Source organism: Microcaecilia unicolor, chromosome 7 (genome assembly GCF_901765095.1).
Source record: "Microcaecilia unicolor chromosome 7, aMicUni1.1, whole genome shotgun sequence".
Taxonomy (NCBI): domain Eukaryota; kingdom Metazoa; phylum Chordata; class Amphibia; order Gymnophiona; family Siphonopidae; genus Microcaecilia; species Microcaecilia unicolor.
In genome coordinates this window covers 217,739,019-217,760,224 of record NC_044037.1, presented here as the reverse complement: position 1 = coordinate 217,760,224, position 21,206 = coordinate 217,739,019, and the positions used below count along the sequence as shown (strand labels likewise).

At 44.7% G+C, this 21,206-nt stretch overlaps 1 protein-coding gene across 1 annotated transcript in view; it reads right to left on the bottom strand.

Annotated features, from left to right (window-relative positions):
- Window positions 1-21,206, bottom strand: part of CCDC141 (coiled-coil domain containing 141) — a 237,817-nt gene that overhangs the window by 30,089 nt on the left and 186,522 nt on the right. Inside the window, exons 19-20 of the mRNA XM_030210847.1 lie at window positions 16,571-16,711; window positions 410-604 (exon numbers count right to left, since the gene is read on the bottom strand). Of these exons, the coding sequence (XP_030066707.1) occupies window positions 410-604; window positions 16,571-16,711 (336 nt within the window). The remainder of the gene's footprint in view (window positions 1-409; window positions 605-16,570; window positions 16,712-21,206) is intronic.

The window sequence follows — 21,206 nt, the reverse complement described above, 5'->3', positions numbered from 1 at the left end:
CCTGGTCCAGTGACGGCTGGTGAGAAGATGCCCACATGCTCAGTATCACCCTTCCTGAAAGAAAGCTGGGGAGCATATATGTGCCAGGATTATTTGGATGGCCTTGCCCATATTTAATAATATGTATGTCCTGTCCTCAGAGAACTTTGCTTTATCACATATTCACACTTTAGTAAACCCCTTAATTCTGCAAATGTTTTAAAAAGAAGTTAAATTTTCTTTGAATATTTTGAAAAAATGCTTTCTCTTTACATAATCAGGATATTATTGAATGAATTTGTGCAAACATCTAATATGCTGCCTTTTGAATTAATGGAAGAATATCAGTATAAAGAGTGAACCATTGGGTGATTGTTTTAAATTGTTTCTTATTGGAGCTGTGGATTAAAGTTTAGACATTGATTACCACCTCTTCAATAATCTGTTGCAGTTGCTCAGCCATATCCAGATTTTGCTTGTATTCCTCCACTACTTTGTTAAATTCATTCACTTGTTTCTGTAACTCACTGACTGGCTCTTGAGCGATAGCAATTTCATTGCTAGTCTGGTTAGGTATAGATGTTGATATTTTCTTCTCAAGAATATTCATCTTCTTTTTTAAAACCTGTATTAAAAGAAATAATCTATCAGTGCTTACTCCACTGCAAGTGACCTGTTCATATAAAAGAGAGCAAAGTATTTTGGATACTATTAGTCCTCTTGAATGTATTCATTTTTATTCACTTATTGATTTTTTTACCTGTTTATCCAGACAGATCTAAGTAAAATACAATTACACAACATGTATAGAATAAGGGTTAACAAACAATTTGTAGTTGATACTTTTTTATTGACCTAGCTCATTGCATCTATGACTTTCTTTTAAGAGCTGTTCTCCGTATTACATTCATTGCACTGTATCTTCATGAACTTGATAAAGGGACAGTAGCCCTTGCTGTCACGGTCATACAAAATGGTGCCAGTGACTCTTCATGGTAGTCTTGCAGAACTACCTTGGAAGTTCATGAAATATGGGGGTGGGGGAAGCTGAAGTAATATCTTGATGCTGGGAACCAACCGAGCAGGAGCTTCCAAAGATTGCTCCTGCCTCCCAATCTCTACCAGGGCAAATCCGTGGAGGTTTTGGAAGGATCCTTGATGAAAGAGTTGCTCCCTGAGCATAGGCCACTCATTAGAAAGGAAGAAAAATCCACTTCAGAGATGGCATTATCTTTCCATGAATAATGCAGCATGTGAGGTTTACTGCAAGCTGTATTATTTATTTTTGCAGAATAATGAGCTATTTTGTATGCTTTGCATCTCATTATTAGTTAATGACTTAATTTTCTGTACATATCGTGTGTAAATGATAAATACGCAAGTTCTCCGAGGACAAGCAGGCCATTAATTCTCACAATTGGGTAATGCAACACCACGTTGCCAGGTCCGGAGCTTATGACAAGATTAACAGAGCGTTGTGAAGTGTGAGACATGCTCCACTGCGCATGTGTGGGTGCCTTCCTGCCCACGTGAGAGCACAGTTACCGCAGTTGTTTTTGTACTGCGGTGAAGAGAAGACTGCGTCTGTGGTTTCTCTTCACTCCTGGTCTGGAAGAGCTTCTTTTATGTGCCTGTTTTCAGGTTTAGCCCCCTTTTCTTTTCATACTCTTAGTTTCTTTTTTCCTAGTTTTAAGTTTTATTTTTTTGTGTCTTAGGCCACATTTAGATCTTGACTTCAGCTGGGTTTTTCCCTTGCCCCTTTTTTTTAGGCACCATCTCGTCTTTTGATTTGGCTGTGGAAGATTTTCTGTTCATGTAAGTTTCCAGTGGCTTCAAGCGCTGTACCCAGTGCAATCAAACCATCTCTGGTAAGGACACCCATTCTTGATGTCTTCAGTGTTTAAGGCCCAACCATAGCCAGGGCGGTCTTAGGCCGAGGCGACCGAGGCGGCCGCATAGGGCCCCGCGCCTCAGTCAGCCTTGACCTAGTTCCGGCCGCCCGGGGATCGCCGTCGCTCGTCCCAACTGCCCGCCCTCTTCTCTCCCCCCACGATCGATCCCTTTCCTTTTTTCCTTTTAAATTTACCTCCAGTCCGGCAGCGTCAGTGAAAGCGCTCCCAGTAAAAGCGGTTCTCTTCGCTGTGTCCCGCCTTCTTCTGACATCATGACGTCAGAAGAAGGCGGGACACAGCGAAGAGAAGTGCTTTTACTGGGAGCGCTTTCATTGACGCTGCCGGACTGGAGGTAAATTTAAAAGGAAAAAAGGAAAGGGATCGATCGTGAGGGAGAGAAGAGGGCGGGCAGTTGGGGCAGGGGAAAGAAGGACATGGATGGGATGGCAGGGCTCAGAGAGAGAGGGGAATTGCTGGATACATGGGTGAATGGAGGGGGGCAGGGGAGAGAGGAACAGATGGGAGGGCAGGGCCCAGGGAGAGGAGAAATTGCTGGAAATGGAGGGGAAGGGAGAGGGGAGAATTACTGGATGTGGATGGAGGAGGGAAGGGCAGAGAGGGCCAAGGATGGACTTGGATGGGATGGCTGGAAATGGAGGGGAGGGGAGAGGGGAGAATTGCTGGATGAGGATGAAGGAGGGAAGGGCAGAGAGGGCCAAGGATGGACTTGCACAAGTTTGTCTATAGTGTTTTGCAGTGGAGAGATTGTGTGTCCGCACCTCTGACCCCCCCGGGGTTATGAGAATTGGAACTACTAATTTTGGACTTGAACTGAATAATTTCTTGAGAGAGGGGGTTTCATGATAGCATTGTGCTTATTTCAATCATTTTTTCTGTACAAGTTTAGCTTCATTTTTCTTTATTTGAAATTTCATAAATAAAAATTTTTCTAAAAATTGAATTATCTTATCAATGGGTGGGGCGGGGGCGGGGCTAGGATGGGGCCCCACCAAATTGGTCTGCATAGGGCCCCGCACTTGCTAAGACCGGCCCTGACCATAGCCCTGCTAACTGTGTCCAGAGAGGCTCAATGCAAGATTTTTGGAGCCAGGTCCAAGTCCTCAGAGTCAGCTTTAGCATCGAGGTCGGTGGCGTTGGCATCGATATTGATGACTGCACTGGCATCAGGAGTATCGGTCCGCATGGCTGCTTTGAGACGACCCGTGGACACTGTGAGCAGTAGTGCGTCAAGTGGCTCTCCATCTGTCTCGATGCCTACTACTGAGCAGGGCCCCCGTGACTTGCCAACATCAGACCCAACCCCAAGGCGATGTGAGTATTCAACGTCATCCTCGGCACTGAGGAGTCTTGATGCTAAGCTTCAGGAGAAACGCCAAGAAGCATTGGCATCAATCGTCCTCAACGCATGGTGCCAGGAGCTCCAGTACGTCGAGGGATTCGGCATCCAAGAAGTGTCAGCGCTGGGAGGATCAATCCCCCTCTATCCAGGAGGTGCTGATGAGTTGGTCCTCTAGCAGCCAAGACCCAACTCCCGTCTCCACCCCATCAGTTCTGCAGCCTGTCTCCCCAGTCTTTCCTGGTGGCAACCCTTAATTAGTTTATCCAGGCCTTGCTTCCTGAGCTGCCGGAAGGGTCTTACAACGGCATGCATCGGCATCGGGGGTGCTTGTACGTACCCTTACCTTTGCAGCCCCCGCTTGGCCCTCAGCCTGCGGTGCGGCCTCCGACACTAGTGACGCATGCGGCTCTGGTGTCAACTGCCACTCAAGCCGGCACCCCCTTAATGTCAGTGGAGGAAGCTTCATCAGAGTTGAAACGGGAGCCAACTCCTTGATGCCCCTCTTGAGGACATGGCTGTTCTAAATTAAGGCAGGCTCGGTCTCAGCCTTCACATGAGGCGTTGCTGTCTGACACCGATGAGGAAAGTTCATGGGAGTCGGAGGAAGGATCCAAGTTACTTTTTGGAAGATGAGTCCTAGGACATTCCCTCTGAACCCTCCCCTCTGCTTGAAAGGAGAAAGTCTCCTCCAGAAAACCGTTTGTTCCCCTCTTTTGTGAAGGAAATGGCTGAGGCTATTCCATTTCATTTGGAGGTGGAGGATGGGCCCAGGGCCTACAAATCTCGTCCTAGGGAGGCTGTGAATGTCCCTCGCCATGTGGTATTCAAGGAAGTCCTCGATTAAAATTGGGAGTCCTGTCTGTTGGTCCCTGTCCTGCCCAAGAAGATCGACATGATGTATCAGTACACCTGGTTTTGATAGGCCCCAGTTGCCTCACAATTCCATGGTGGTGGAATCCGTCCTCAAGAGAGCCAGGAGTTCTAAAGGCTAAGCCTCAGTGCCCCTGGGCAGAGAAGCTAGGACCTTGGACTCTTTTGGGAAGAACATGTTCCAGGCCTCAATGCTCACGTCCCATATACAGACCTCATCACTATCATAAGGTATAAAAAAAATTGTATATGTATATGCCACTTTGACTTTAAATAAATTTAAAGTGTATACTAATACTTTATAAAGTGTTTACATTTTTTAAAAAAGAAATTTTTCTTTTCAATTTGAAAAGTGCTCAGTTCACACGTCAGTCATAAATAATGTGACTGGCTGAGTAGAGAACCATCATCGCACTTTGGCGTTCTCAATTATAGGAGACATTTTGTATGCTGCCTTTACCAAATATCAACAGGCCAAGCAAAATTAGATACAAATTCGAACCTTATGGTGACCAGCAGAACGTCAAATATATGTATCAGCAGATGTTTAGCTGATTAATAGGTATAATGATGATATAACCATATCTAAAAAAGTGATGTCAAAATGAAATATTGAACCTATAATGAACTGTCACTTTGCTGTAATAGTAAAAGACCACCAAAAGGAATGCCACTGGTGGCAAAAAATGCTGTCCCCCGCTTTAAAGGAGTCTTATGTGCAACCATAAAAATTGATTATTTATCTGCAAATGTATGTAGCTCGCCAAAGTGTCAGAGGTGGGTCCAAACTCAGTCCAGAGTGTAGTTCCTCGAAGCGATGTCACAAAATCAGAAATAAATAAATAAAAATGGTGTCAAACACAGTGAAAATCCTAACATCCCAAACTATTAGTCCTCGACTCAAACTGCTGATTCGCGCTGTTACATAGTCATCTTGTTACCTGGATCAGCTGCGTTTCAATATATCTTCTTCAGGAGGAAGTAACAAATGGGAACTCCAAACACAATCAGTGATCAATTGACAAATCAAGAAGCAAACTGATACCATCTCTTCTCTCTCCCGCTGGGCGCCTTCTGCATCAGACTCCACTTCTAGGAGGTCTTTTGTTAAGTCAAGGATGGGTACCATCTACTCCCAGAGGCACAGGTACACCACCTCCTCTCACCAGTCTGCTCAGGCTCAAGTGTTCTCATTCTCATCAACAGCGTACATCTAAGGCCCCTGCTGCTCCCCAGTTAAAACAAGGGACAAGCTTTTTACTGGCTCCAGCAGAGCATAGCCGCTGAAAAAGTGTCTGTACTGGATGAATTCCCGGTCATGGGGAGGCTGAAGTTTTTCTACAAAAGGTGGTCTCTTATAACCTGTGACTGGTGGGTTCTCCAAATAGTCTGGCTTGAATACGTCCTAAATTGGCTTCACAAACCTCCAAATTGCCCACTGAGAGCTCATTACTTCAGCTTTCAGCTTCAGGTATTTGCAGAGGAACTCTCAGCTCTTCTGAAGACCCATGCGGTCGAGCTCATTCCACTAGGGGAGGAAGGGCGGGAATTCTGTTCCAGGTAATTTCTTATTCAAAAGAGGACCGGAGGATGCGTCCCATCCTAGACCTAAGGATCCTGAACAAACTCCTGATCAAAGAAAAGTTCAGGATGGTTTCCCTAGGCACCCTTCTACCCATGTTTCAAGAAACTGATTGGCTATGCTCTCTGGACTTAAAGGATGCGTATACTCACATCCTGATACTTCCAGGCCACCGGTTTCAGCTGGGAACATATTAATACCAGTAGCGCATATTGCCTTTTGGCCTCGCGTCAGCTCACAAGGTATTTACCAAATGTCTAGTGGTAGTCGCAGCATTGCTACACAGACTGGGAGTCCATGTGTTCCCTTATCTTGATGATTGGCTGGTGAAGAGAATGTCAGAGGACGGTGTTCGGGAGTCCATGCAGAGGACTATTTGGGTCCTTGAGCGACAGGGGTTCATTTTAAACTACCCCAAGTTCCATATTTGCCCTACTGAGCAATTGGAATTCATTGGAGTCCTGCTCGATACTCAGAAGGTTTGAGCCTTTCTTCCGGAGCCGAGGACAGACACTATAGTTGCACTGGCTTCTCAGGTTCGAGCCTCGCAGCAGGTCATGGATCGGGGGATGTTGAGGTTGTTGGGCCACATGCCATCCACAGTGTACATAACACCCATGGCACACCTTCACATGAAGTCATCCTAGTGGATCCTAGTTTCTCAGTGGTGTGAAGCCATGGGAAGTCTGGAAGATGTCATCTGAGTGTCCCCAGAGCTTGTTCGCTCTCTTTTATGGTGGACCATTTGAACCAATTTGACTCTGGCACTTCCATTCCAAATTCCTCAGCTGCAAAAGTTGCTGACAACGGATGCATCTCTTCTAGTTTGGGGAGCTCATATGGATGGGCTTCACACTCAAGGAGCTTGGTCCACTCAGGAAACAGACCTTCAGATCAATCTTCTGGAGCTCTGATCTGGAACGCTCTAAAGGCTTTCAGAGATCAGCTGTCTCACCAAATTATTCTTATTCAAACAGACAATCAGGTTGCCATGTATTACAAAAACAAACAGGGGAGCACAGGATCATGCCCTCTGTGTCAGGAGGTCGTCCGAATGTGGCACTGGGCTCGCCAGTATGGCATGTGCCTTCGAGCCACTTATCTGGCGGGCAAAAACAACAGTCTGGCCACCAGGCCCTCAACATGAGCTTTGCCTGCTAAATCTTCCGAGCATGGAGTATACCCTCGGTGGATCTCTTTGCCACTCAGGTGAAACACAGAGTCCCTCAGTTCTGCTCTAGGCTTCAGGCTCATGACAGACTAGCATCAAATGCCTTCCTCCTTCATTGCCTTCCTCCTTCTGTATGCATATCCTCCCATTCCTTTTGAGGGGTAGACTTTGCTGGAACTCAAGCAAGACCACAGGACCATGATCTTGATCGCATCTTACTGACCTTGTCAGATCTGGTTCCCTCTTCTTCGGGAGTTATCCTCCTAAGAACCCTGGAGATTGGAGTGTTTTCTGACACTCATCACGAAGAACAAGGGATCTCTTCTGCATCCCAACCTTCAGTCTCTGGCCCTGACAGAATTTGCTTCCTTGGATCTGTCAGAGACTGTCTCCTGGGTCTTGCTGGCTTCCAGGAAAGATTCCACCAAGGTGTTACTTTTTCAAATGGAGGAGGTTTGCCGTCTGTGTGAGGTCAAGGGTCTAGATCCCCTTTCTTGCCCTGCACAGATCCTGCTTGAATACCTTCTACACCATTCCAAGTCTGGTCTTAAGACCAAGTCCATAAGGGTTCACCTCAGTGCAATTAGTACTTATCAACGTGTAGAGGATAATCCCATCTCTGGACTGCCTCTGTCAAACCTCCACCTATGTCATGGGACCTCAGTGTTGTTCTCTCCCAGCTGATGAAAGCTCCTTTTGAGCCACTGAATTCCTGCCATCTGAAGTACTTGACCTGGAAGGTCATTTTCTTGGTGGCTGTTACTTCAGCTTGTAGAGTCAGTGAGATTCAGGCTCTAGTAGTGGATGCACCTTATACTAAGTTTCATCACAACTGAGTAGTCCTCCGCACGCACCTCAAGTTTCTGCCGAAGGTGGTGTTGGCGTTCCATCTGAACCAGTCGATTGTCTTGCCAACATTCTTTCCCCAACCTCATGCCCATCCCAATGAGTTCACCCTGCACACCTTGGACCTCAAGCAAGCATTGGCCTACTACATTGAGCAGACTAGGCCCCATAGACAGTCCATCCAACTTTTTGTTTTGTTTGATCCCAACAGGATGGGGGTCGCCATCATGAAATGCACAATCTCTAATTGGCTAGCAGATTGAATTTCCTTAACTTATGTCCAGGCTGGGCTGACCCTGGAGGGTCATGTCGAGGCTCAGAATGTCAGAGCCATGGCTGAGTTAGTAGCCCACTTGTGCTTAGCCTCTATTGAAGAAATTTGCAAGGCTGTGATGTGGTTTTCAGTCCACACATTCACATCTCATTACTGCCTTGAGCAGGAATACCCTATGCGACAGTTGGTTCAGGCAGACAGTGTTGCAGAATCTGTTTGAGGTCTGGAATCCAACTCCACTGCCCTAGCCTCGTTTTAACTGTTCCAGTCTGCACTCTCTCAGTTTTTAATCTGAGTTATGTCCTCGCCTTTGCGAGGCCCCATTGATCGATGTTTGTTGTTTTTGGTGAGCCTGGGTGCTAGGGATGCCCCAATTGTGAGAATTAATGACTTTTTGTCCTCAGAGAAAGCAAAGATATTTACCTGTAGCAGATATTTTCCGAAGACAGCAGGCTTTATATTCTCACAAACCCTCCCACCTCCCCGAGGAGTTGTCTTCTATTTTTTCTTTTTTATGCTGTAGTATTTAAGTGCGGTTACGTGCTCTTGCAGCTGGTGGGAATGCACCCGCACTCCACAAAGCTCTGTTAAGCTTGTTATAAGCTGTGGACCGAGAAATGTGGTGCCCCGTTACCCATTTGTGAGAATATAAGGCCTGTTATCCTCGGAGAATACCTGCTGCAGGTAAGTATCTTCGCTTTTTTGCCGATAAATACCTACTTATGGCAAAAAGCATGGGTTATTCTCTTATCCCAACTTAATAATTTTATCTACAAGGTCTTTATTTACTAAACTGCTCTAAGATTTATCAGTTACTGTACAGTAATTTCCAAATTTAACACACAGCAACTTTAAATCTTTTTGTAGGAAAAATGAGGCGATGATATCCCTGTATAATATTCTGGTGAGATCTCATTCAGAATATTGTGTAGATTCTGGAGACTGCACTTTCAAAAAGATATAAACAGGATGAAATCACTCCATAGGGTTGCTACCAAAATGGTCAGTGGTCTTCGTCATAAAGCATATGGGGACAGACTTAAAGATCTCAATATATATTCTTAAAGGCGGGAGAGGAGAGCTATGATAGAGACATTTAAATACCTACATGGCATAAATACACAGGAGGCAAGTCTCTTTCAATTGAAAGGAAAGTCTGGAATGAGTGGCCATAGGACGAAGGTGAAAGAGAATAGAATCAGATATAATCTAAGAAAATACGTCTTCACAGAAAGGATGGTGAATTCATGGAGGTGGTGGAGATAAAAACTGTATATAATTTCAAGAAAGCTTGGGACAAGTATATAGAATCTCTAAGGGAGTGAAAGGGGAGTAGATGGTATGGATGGGCAGACTGGATAGACTATCCTGCTTATAATCGAACGAGAAAAACGCCCAAGTTCCGACCTAAATCGGGAGATGGACCTTTGTCTCACAAAAATGAATAACGCGGTATAATCGACAGCCGACCTTGGACGTTTTCAACTGCACTCCATCGCGGAAGCGTACAGAGTTGACGGGGACGTGTCAGAGGCGTGGTGAAGGCAGGACTGGGGCATGGTTATCACCCGAATAGAGATGGGCGCCTTTCGCCGATAAGGGAAAAAAAGTATGCGTTTGTAGCTAGAATTTGGGGCACTTTTCCTGGACCCTGTTTTTTCACGAATAGGGCCCCAAAAAGTGCCCTAAATGACCAGATTAGCACCAGAGGGAATCGGGGATGACCTCCCCTGACTCCCCCAGTGGTCACTAACCCCCTCCCACCACAAAAAATGATGTTTCACAACTTTTTATTTTCACCCTCAAATGTCATACCCACCTCCCTGGCAGCAGTATGCAGGTCCCTGGAGCAGTTGTTAGGGGGTGCAGTGGACTTCAGGCAGGTGGACCCAGGCCCATCCCCCCCTACCTGTTACAATTGTGCTGCTTAATGCTTAGTCGTCCAACCCCCCCCCCCCCAAACTCACTGTACCCACATGTAGGTGCCCCCTTCACCCCTTAGGGCTATAGTAATGGTGTAGACTTGTGGGCGGTGGGTTTTGAGGGGGATTTGGGGGGCTCAACACACAAGGGAAGGGTGCTATGCACCTGGGAGCTCTTTTACCTTTTTTTTTGTTTTTGTAAAAGTGCCCCCTAGGGTGCCCGGTTGGTGTCCTGGCATGTGAGGGGGGCCAGTGCACTACGAATCCTGGCCCCTCCCACGAACAAATGCCTTGGATTTATTCGTTTTTGAGCTGGGCGCTTTCATTTTCCATTATCGCTGAAGGACGGAAACGCCCAGCTCACAAATTGTCGAATAAAACATGGATGTCTATTTTTTTCAAAAATACGGTTCAGTCCACCCCTTCACGGACCCCTTCTCAGAGATAAACGCCCATGGAGATAGACGTTTTCGTTCGAATATGCCCCTCTATATGGTCTATCTGCCTTAATTTTTCTCTTTGTTAGCTGTTGGGGACCCAAGTCCTTCAGTCTTCATCTTTCCATGGAAGTGGTTGGCCATACATCGAAGGTCACATCAGACACTATTCTTTAAAAAGATTTTTTGATTTTGTAAGTTTTCTTTGATTCTTGTCACTGTCGTGGTGATTTTTCCCTTCTGCACCTTCAATTTTTCTATTGTTTTTCCTTTCTTTTTTTTTTTCACATTAGCTCGATATAGGCCTTTTTCTCCTGGTCCCTATCAACAAGGTCTATTTGATGTACCGAGACCTGAAGGCTCCCAGCTTCCTGGTCCATGGTTTTTGAATCCACTCTTGAAAGGGTCAGAAGTTCCAAGGCTTATTACTTGGTGCTCTCGGGGATATAAGCTTAGACGTTGGAGTCTTTTGGAAGGAAAGGTTTTCAGAACGTTGTGCTCACATCCCACATAGCTTTATCCATATGTACTTGCAAGATATTGTGCCTAGTTTGCCAGCAATTCTGGCAAATTCATTTGCTAGTGGACAAAAGGAAGGAATGTGGAAAATACATAGCATGAGCGACCTATGGTATTTTTGATATGTTGTGGAGAGCTTCTATAATGAGTAGTGGTGCACAGAAATTTGCCTGGTTTCAGGCCTCAGACCTAAAGTATGATGTGAAAGAAAAGCTTGTAGATCTGCTTTGCTGTGGAGAGAATCAATTCAGTGATAAGGTGCAGGAGGCTGCTGCCTTTATCAAGCAGCATAGTGACACTCTTAAAACCCTCTCCAGGCCCATTTCTGGCCCAACTTCCTCTTCCAGGAGGTTTAACAGTGGAGGGCAAAGGAGATCATACTACTCTCAAAGGTATTGGTATCCTCCTGCTAGTCAAGAATGCATCTCTAGACAACAGATCTCACCTGTATCCATCACAGCAGTTGGAATATATAAGATCCCTGCTAGACATGTATCAGGCCATGGCCTTTCTTCATCTTCAGATCACCAGTTTAGTGTCCATATTGGAATAAATCCAAATGAGTCAGTAGGTATCAGCATGGCAGATGTTGAGGATGTTGGACCACATGTCCTCAACAGTACATGTAGCATCTCTGGCACATCTCAATTTGAGACAGGCTCAATAGACCTTGAGCACTTAGTGGACACAGGCCACTGGAAAACTTCTGGATATAATTTATATCACTAGTCCTCTCCCAGAACTCACAGTCCTAGTGGATGAATCAATCCAATCTGGCAAAACATGTCCCCTTCCAGATTCCTCCAGTTCAAGCAGTTTTAACGACAAATGGGTCCAAACTAGGCAGAAAGCCCATGTAAATGGGTTTCACACTCTGGGGATGTGGTTCTCTTAAGAGAAACTCCATCAGATAAATTTCCTGGAATTAAGAGCAATATATAACATTTAATTCAGGCTAATAATTAAGTTGCCCTACAACTAGTTAGGAATGGGATCCTACCTCCTGTGTTGGGAACTGCCTGAATGTAGAACTGGCCATTACTCACAGGATGACCCTCAGAGTCACTCACCTAGCAGACAAGTTGAGTCAAGTTCTACAACCACATGAATGGTCCTTGGATGAAAGGTGGTCCTTGTGGTTTTTTGAGAGTGGGACACCCCTCTCCCCCCCCCCCCCCCCCTAATAGACCTTTTTGCCACGTTTTACTAAAGGAAAGTCCCTCATTTCTGCTCCAGGATAGGAGCACACAGCAAGCCAGCTTCAGACGCCTTCCTCCTAGATTGGGGAGAGGAACTTTCTGTATATATATACATTGGTGCCAAAATCAGGAAGAAACAGGAAATGGCCTCTAAGTGAAAACAAAACAAACAGAAGAGTAGACGATAACACACTGACTTCCACGCAGGGATCGTCGAAACAAAATTTTTTATTGTGGTACAATAAAGATTTATGTTTGGACACTCCCCTTGAGGAAGTTAGTGTGTTATCTTCTACTCTTCTGTTTGTTATACATTATGCCAACATTTCAGAATGATTGGGGGTGCCAAACACAATGCAAATTACCCTGACCTGGACACAATGAAGGAGCTTGCCCAGTATTGAGAGTGCTTAGCACCCACTGGCTCCCAAAGAGCAAGCTCATAAGTATATCCTCCTGTACCACTCCTAGCAAAAACTCTATATGAGGCCAGGGAACTGTGATTTTCATAACTCCTTACTGGCTGAGACAAACCTCATTCCCTCTTCTTCTGGAACTTTCTAAAGAAGTTCCATGAAACTGGAGCTTTCTCTAACACTGACCATGCAGGCATGGGAAATAATAATATATCTCAACATCAAGCCCTTAGCTCATACAGCCTGAGTGAGTAAATAGTGTAGAGCAAACACTCAGTTTGTATCTTGTATTTTAAATTTAGTGTATGGTCCATATAAGCTTGCCTAGCAAAAGCATACAGAGTTTGCTGACAGTTTATAAACCTTGGACTGGTATTAAGCTGGTGGCGCTCAATATTTTGCTGACTGCCACTGGTGTTAGACCCAGAAATTCTATCCTGAGCCCTGTCCAGGCTTCAGCATTAAATGTACAGGTTTACAGAGCCGGCTAACACATAGCTGGTTAAGTGTGATACTCAACACTTAACCGACTATGAGCCACTGTATCAAGGATTTTGCCACGGGTGGGTCTGGACCACCCACTTTAGGCTCAGGCTCACCCAGCAGCTCTACACCCTTGATAGTGCTAACATGGGAGTGAGCAAGTGGGGCTCCACGGCTCCAGAGGTTCCTGTGGTCCTGCATCTCCCTCCTTTCCTTCAAAACATATCTCAAGTCAAAGGGGCAGCGGCAACTATTCCCATCCGCTGCCCATAGCTAACCCAGAAGGTTCCCCTCTACCATTTATAGCCCCCACTCAACACAACTTCCTGTTTTTGCCTGGGCAGAATGCAACAGAAGGGAGACTTTTGGGTTAGCCACAGGCAACATGTGGGAATTGCTGCTACTGCTGGCAAACCTTTGTCTTGAGAAACATTTGTGAAAGTGTGTGGGGGGGGGGGGGGGGGGCGGATTCAGACCAAGGATCACACTGGCAGAGAAATGCATGGAGGTGGAGGGGAGGGATTCCGCTTGGGATGTGGGGAAAGAGAGGGAGAATTGCTCGACATGGAATGTGGTGGGAGGAAAAGATGCTGCATGGGTTGAAGGGAGAGGAAGAACTGTTGAACATGGGGGAGAGAGGGAGAAATGGAGGTGGGAGGGATGGAGAGATGCTGCATGGGGAGTGGGAAGGAAGAGAGAGGGATGTTGGACCCAGGGTGCAAAGAAGAGAGAGAGAGAGATGTGAACAATGGGAGAGAAGGAGGCGGGAAGAGAGATTGGACATGGGGGTGGAGGAGAGAGAGAGAGATGCACAGAAGTGGGGAGCGTGAGAGAGAGGGAAATGTTGGATCCAGGGACAGAAGGGAGAGAGGGAGAGATGCTGGACAGTTAGGAGGGAAAAGAGCAGGAGAAATGCTGGACTATGGGGAAGGGGTCAGGAGGGAAGAGAGAAGTGATAGGAAGATGCTGGGGGATAGTGGAAGGGACAGATAGATGTCAGGCTACAAGGGTTGGGAGGGGTGAAAGAAGGAGCAGGTGCTGGGCTAGAAGAACCGAAGGAGGAAGATGCTGTAAATGGTGAAAATATTTGGGAGAGGCCAAGGAGTGGGGTGGCAAGAAATAAAATGAGAGGAGGATAATGATTACAGGGGGTGGAAAAATAGAAATAGGGAGTTGATTAAAATGAAAGGGAATGGACGGTTGAGGGAAGAACTGAGATAGGGAATGGGAGAGCTAGTGGGTGAGAAAAGGAGATAGAATTTGATAGGTTGCTGAAAAGTAAAAAGAAGGATGATAAAGAGGGTGAAATTTGAGCGAACAGAGAAGCAGTAAAGAAAAAGAGAAAAGAGCTAAAAAGGAAATACCCTCCCTATTACCTAAGTTTACTTTCTTTCCTTTCAAAGAAGAATAAATGGGGGATCTCTACTAGAGCCAATCCAAGCAAGAGAACCATTGGAGCCTCTAGGTGTTTCTGCTTTATTAGAGACCTTGGAATCTGATTTAGTTCAACCTGCAGTTCCTGATTGCAGCTTGGTGAGCAAGAACTGAGGAGAGTAAGCCCATAGCAGAATTGCCAACACTGATTGACATATAATGCTGATGGTGCATAGGATATACTATCCAACAACTATAGTGGCATTGGACTCTTGATGCAGGCCAGATTGCCGAAACATGCCTGTGTCGAGTCGTGTCTTTCTTAGATTATAATTGAGATAGCACCATTATTGATTCTGTATTGTTTCATTGTCATCATCGCTGTGTTGGATCATTATTATTATTATTGTTAGCATTTGTATAGTGCTACCAGATGCACGCAGCGCTGAACACCTGACACAGAGAGACAGTCCCTGCTCAATAGAGCTTACAATCTAAAAATACAGACAGACAAGACAATTAAGGGTGAGGGAAGTACTGAGTGAGAAGGAACAAGGGGAGGGCAATTGAGTAGTAGCTAGGAGCCAAAAGCAGCGGCTAGGATTATCTGTGTTGGTTTGTGAGGACTTGTTCTTCTGTTTTGCTGTCTTAGTTCAACCTGCAATTCTATTAGTATCTTTTGCATTGTCTTCAGATAAAGACTGGATATTGCGTTTATTTCTTAGAAATCATGCTAAGTGTGATAAGTCACACATGTTTCCTGATGTATCGAAACTCAGAGGAAAAGGAGACAATTTCTTCTGCTATGACCTGTTGTTCTACAATTGGGAGTATTGTTCATTTTGAAGTTCTTGTGTAAATGTATTGTAAAATTTAGGTCGCATAAATATCTATTTTGGCCCCTCTGCTTACAGCCTAGAGTGCTTTTGCATTAGTTGCCTCCCCTTTAAGGCACTTTCAGCAGTTTTTCTGATTTAATAGTTATATAATTTCCTGTTATTTTCAAACATGGAGACCCCTATTTTGTGGACTGTAGTTTAGTAAATATTGTTTAATATAGAGATGATTATATAATCTCTTTTCCTTAAAAATAATTGCTTATTTCTGTACAAGTATTTTACTTGGTTGGAATGTATAAATGTTATAAATAAAAAAAATAAAAAAAAGAAAGAAATATAAATATATCAAAGGTAGGTGTAGTGAGGGGATGGAACAAGAAGACAGGAGAGAGGAGAAAAGACAAATGGACAGCAGCCTCTTGAAGTAGAATGTGCAGAAGACAGACAGGAAAGCCGAAAAGAGAACCTGGAACCAACATGATAGAAAAGTAAAATGCCCAAACAACAAAGGTAGAAAAAAAGCATTCTATTTTGAATGTATTAAATGGAATATGTTAACTTTGTGAAATGTGCATAGTAGATGTCTTTGTATTATGTTCAGTAGTAAAGGAAATTCATTTCTGTTTTTATTTCTCTAGTGTTGCAGTACATGCTAAGTTTAACATCTTGGGGTTCCCAGTTCAATTATTGTGATCCCTTGTTCTGTATTTGGTGAGGGTCCCCAGTATGTCTAACACTAGCTCTGATCCTTGCTGTAGCTTGTGGGGATCTCCAAGCATTGCCAGTTGAGGACCTTTTCCAGTGGTGGCCAGAACTCTCTTCTACCAAGCTGTGCAGTCTGAAGCACCATTCTTGAGTCACTGATAACTATGCATGCATGGGATGCTGACATCAGAGGCTCAGGGACATTGCTGCTTGCCAAACTTGGTAAAAGGGAGTTCTGGCCACCTTCAGATGAAGTCTTGAGCTGACAGAGCTTGGGGGTCCTCATTAGCTAAAGTATTTATATTTTGAGTTGTGAGGTGCTGGGGGAGGGGTGAAGAATGGGGGTATGGCTGGGGCAGAGAAAATGTTGTGCCCACCCAATTTGGACCAGGCCCACCCAAAATTGGCTGTCTGGCTACAGGACTGACTTTTATGCAGTGACCTTGGCTGGTTAAGTGCTGATTATCGACACTTAACTGGCCAAATGCCAACTCCATCCCCAGAATACCCCCAAAATAGCCGTAAACGCTGTTGATAATTAGCCCCAAATGGGTTTATGTAATTGACCAGAAGCCATTTCTGGCCTGTTGATCGCTTTGAATATCGACTCATTTATGTCATTTTATTGCTTGCCATTTAATAGGTATGACAGGATGGGTAAGGTAGATTAGATTTAGCAATGAAAGTCATATACATTATTACCTGAATTTTTTCAGCATACATTTCAACTTGTTGAATCTGGTTCTTTAGAACTTTCAGGTTTCGTGCTTTTTCTGCTTTCTTGGTGTAGTTAAATTTCAGATTGTTAAATTTCTTTTTGATGTCCTTGAATGACTCTCTAAGCTGAAAGGAAATTCAGGGTTTTTAAAGGAGAAACAATTTCAGGTGAATTCATTTTCTCTCCAAAGATGGCTTCTATGATATCATGGAGAGCAGCTATATTTAATTGTGATGCTGTACATAAATTATACTACACATATTGCATTCAGGTATTTAAACTGCATGTATAATCCTTTCCTCACATCTTGATCAAAATTAGGAGAGTATGGCATCCTAATACAGCTAATTTGGACTCTTGAAATACATTAGTGACTCGATATAACGCACTTCAATTGAACGCTGTGGACCCCAATTTATTGTCCATACAGTTCATCATTAGCTAGATGGAAGAAAAGGGAAGGTATGAAACAAATCGTTTATCTGAAAATGAGCTCACCCTCATCTTGAGTCAGAAAACTGTTATATCATCATACAAGACATTGAGGGGGTCTTTTACAAAGCATTGGTAAGCACAACGCTGGCTTACCAAATGCTAAATCAGGACTACAACAGGCAAACGTGGCTACCAATGGTAGTTCCGCCCCAAGCGTGCACTATTTCCGGGGAAAAAAGAAAACCCCCAGAAATGGTTTGCACGGCGGTAACCTGGTGGTAATCTGGCATCATCGTGTGCTGCCCGGTTACCACCGTGTTACCACGGGAGCCCTTATCGCCACCTCAGTGGGTGATGGTAAGGGCTCCCAACTGCATGGACACGCAGTAAGAGTTCTCTTTCTGCCTGGCCATGTTTGTGTGGGGGCTTTTTACCCACTGCAGTAAAAAGGACCCTGGTGCATGGGAAAAACGACCTCTGGTAAAAGGACCTCTGAATGTGATTTATTAATACCAAACTCTTTGTGAATATATGTGAGAAATGTGTAAATATATTGCTTTTTCATGTAACATAATTGCAAAGATAGAATATATAGCTTATGCCCTGGTAGAAAGGAACTCTTTAGCGGTTAGGGTATAACTATATTTGTGTAGGCCCTTTCTAACAGACCACATTATGGCTTTCTAAATTACTAACAAAGAAACTGTGTTAGTTTAAAGAGACGTGTGCAAATTGATAGGAATGCCGAGGCAGGAGGAGAGAGAAGGGAGAGAGAGAAAGAAGCCCAAACTACTGAGACAGAAATGTATGAAAGTTTCAAGGACAGGCCTTAGAGCTGAAATAAAAATGTAGCCAGGCATGAGACCATGAAACTGTGAAACTATGAACAAAGGGAACAGAAGAAAAGAGGGTTGGGGGGAGGTGAAGCATACCATGTATGAAACTTAATGCAGAGTTTTCACATGAAGGTTTGAAGATAAGAACATGTAAACCGAGCAGAAGAGGCCGATAACCAGCACTGATGTAATAGGGGGTAAATGTGATCAATATGCAATGAGAAACTTAGGGGCAGACACCTAATGTAACCAGAAAGAAAGAATATATGAACTGCAAAAATTAAGGAAAGGTGTGTCGGTTTGCTCTCAGAGACACCCAAGAGTGTATTTTTTAAATAATAAATTAATTAAGACTTGTTTCACCAATTTACTTTTATAAGTTCTTTTTGTATAGGTTCTCAGGTTATGTGGGAGCTATTTATAACAATATATTTTTTTGATTTTGCTCAATGTGGTTTCGTGCTGTACATGGCTTGTTTTCATTGTGTTCTTTTCATTTATGAGACATGATTCTGAATGAATGAACAAGATTATCTCGTGATACATGTATGTTTGCTAGTTAATACTAAAGCCATGCACATGGCTTCAGTTTCCTTGTGTTTTTTCATTTATAAAACTTGATTCTGACTGAGCGATGCATTGTAATTAACTTTAATGGAGAAAGAGTTCCAGGGCTCCTCCTTATAAGGTGGCCTCACGTACAATGCAGTCCAACTTATAAGGTGGCCTCACGTACAATGCAGTCCAATTTTTTGGAGTGCAAGGACTGGGTATCGAGTCACCATTGTATGACCATTAATATCACTTTTCTTAATCAAGTAGGATTTGAAAGAAATATTTATTGGAGATTTCAAATACTGATAGCAATGTAATGTCATGAAAAATAGTAGAAGATGTTAGTTTTCTACTATCGTTACTACAGTGAAGATTACAAACACATTCAATATGAATACTGCAGCAGATCATGTTACACACTTCTAAGTTTCATTTTAATCATCAGCACCATGCTCTATTTTTGCTTGGCTGGGCCATAGAATTGTGTTCTTTGGTTTAACCATTTTTTTTCATTGTAATACATATTTTTCAGGGCAAAGATAATTCTTCAGTTTGCATTTTCCAGTGCTTTTGCATTGAACATGTATGAATGTGTATATATGGGAAGGAGAGGGAGCACAGAGGGGGGAGGGGATCTTACTTTTGGTCATCGGGTTCTGAAGCAAGTATTAAAACACCTATGCCTACCCTTCTGTTGAGAGAATAGCTTGGAAATGACATGGAAGCTTATTGTTTTGTCTTAGGTTTTGTGCAATTTTTAATAATGTCACTGTTAACCTTTAATTGCTGTGTCACTGGAGCAAGAGATAATTCTAATAATGTGTAATGACTGATATATCAGAATTTCCTTATATTTTGCCAGTGCATTTGTATTGGTACTTCAAAGCGCATTACATGCAGGTAGAGTAGGTAGGTCTGTGTGCCCAAAGGGCTTACAATCTAAGGACCCTGTTTACTAAGACGCGCTAGCATTTTTAGCATGTGCTAAAATTAGCGCGCACTAAACACTAGAGAAACTGATAGGCGTATATGGGTATCTTTAATTTCCTTGTCATCAAGCAGATCAAGCCATTATGTATGGGTTGTGTCCATCAACCAGCAGGGGGAGATAGAGAGCACTCAACTTTTCACAGTGCCTCTTGGCCAGCTAGCTCCACTGCCTCTTCAGTATTCTCTATCTCCCCAAGCAGGGTGGCTGCAGCTTCTTCGAGCTCCATCAAAAATCTGCCTGGGGGTGGCTCCTGGCTTGCCAGTTGTTAGCCGGGGTGTTAGAGGCTATAGCAGCTTCACTTTGAAGGCACATAGGTCAGCCCTTTCCCTGCCTTACCCATGCCCCCGTGGATGTGGACATATTAGCTTGCTTTTCCCTGTCCTTTCCCACTCAGTGGATGCAGGCACATTGATTCGCCTTTCCCTGCCTTTCCCACTTATCTGAGCCTCCGGAGTGTTTTTACCTCTTTTGCCTCTGCTTTCCTCACATTAAAAAAATAAATAATTAATTAATTAATTAAAGTCGCCTCGCGCTTTAGCGCAGCGATCTTGGAAAAGAGGTTTTTTTTCTTGAGATTCTTCTGCAGGACCGGAGCTGTGATACTCGGTCTAGTGAGGTAAGAGTGTTTTCTGACTCCTCCGGGGTGGGCCCGCAATCGGGACTTTTTGGCGTGAACTGCCTTTTTTGAATTTTACCGCCGTTTTCAGCGATGGCTGCGGAGACTGTAAAGCGCTGTTCTAAATGTGGCAAGCGCAAATCAGCAGCGGGGCTCTGTAATTCGTGCTGTACAGATGGTAGAGCCAGCCCGAGCATGGCGAGCGGCGATCTTTCGCGCTCTGAGCTGGCAGTGGACGCCATTTTGGATTTTCCACATGGCGCGGCCTCCATTGCGACGGAGAGCCCTGAATCCGGGGGGGGGGGGGGGTCCTCTGAGTGAGGCTAATAATAGAGCTGATAGCCCTGGGCAGGATCCGGGCAGTCAGGGAGCGGTTTTCTCCCCTGATTTTGTTTTAATGCTGCATAGGGCATACATGCTTAAAAGAGCTCCTCCACAGGGATCTTCGGACCCTCTGCCTGCCCCCCCCCCCCCCCCCCCCCCCCCCGGTGGATCATGGCCTTTTGGAGTTGGCTTTGCCTGTTTCTTATCCTCCTGATAAACGCAGAAGGGCTAATTCCCCTTCTGAGTGTGGCGCACCCTCCTTCCCCCCCCCCCCCCCCCCCCCCCGTGGTCGGGCTATGAGGATTCTGAGGGGTCTGGCAAAACTTCTTGGACTGAGGAGCCAGAGTCGGGTGCAGAATTGCCACAGGAGCTTGATGATCCATCTGCGGTGAGGATTTTCCTCCGCGAGGAGCTGCCAGCGCTTATTTCAGATGCCTTACAAGCCCTCTCGATTGAAGATCCTGGGAGTGGCACAGCCTTCTCTGTTAATCCAAGGATGGCTAGTACCATAAAGCCTGCTCGAGCCTTTCCTTTGCATGACTCCATCCAGGAGCTTATTTCGGCTCAATGGGCTGACCCCGAGGGACCTTTGAAGGTTGCCAGGGCTATGGGGCAATTATACCCTCTGAGTGAGGAACATTTGGCTTGCTTTGCAATGCTTAAAATGGATGCCCTGGTCACGGCTGTGACAAAGAAAACTACCCTCCCTGTTGAAGGAGGTGTTGCCCTGAAGGATATTCAAGACCGCAAGCTTGATTCAGCTCTGAAGTGGTCCTTTGATTTGGCAGGTCTCACTGTTCGGGCGTCTGCATGCAGTTGTTATGCTGCTAGAGCCTGCCTGGCTTGGTTACAGCAGGCAGTGG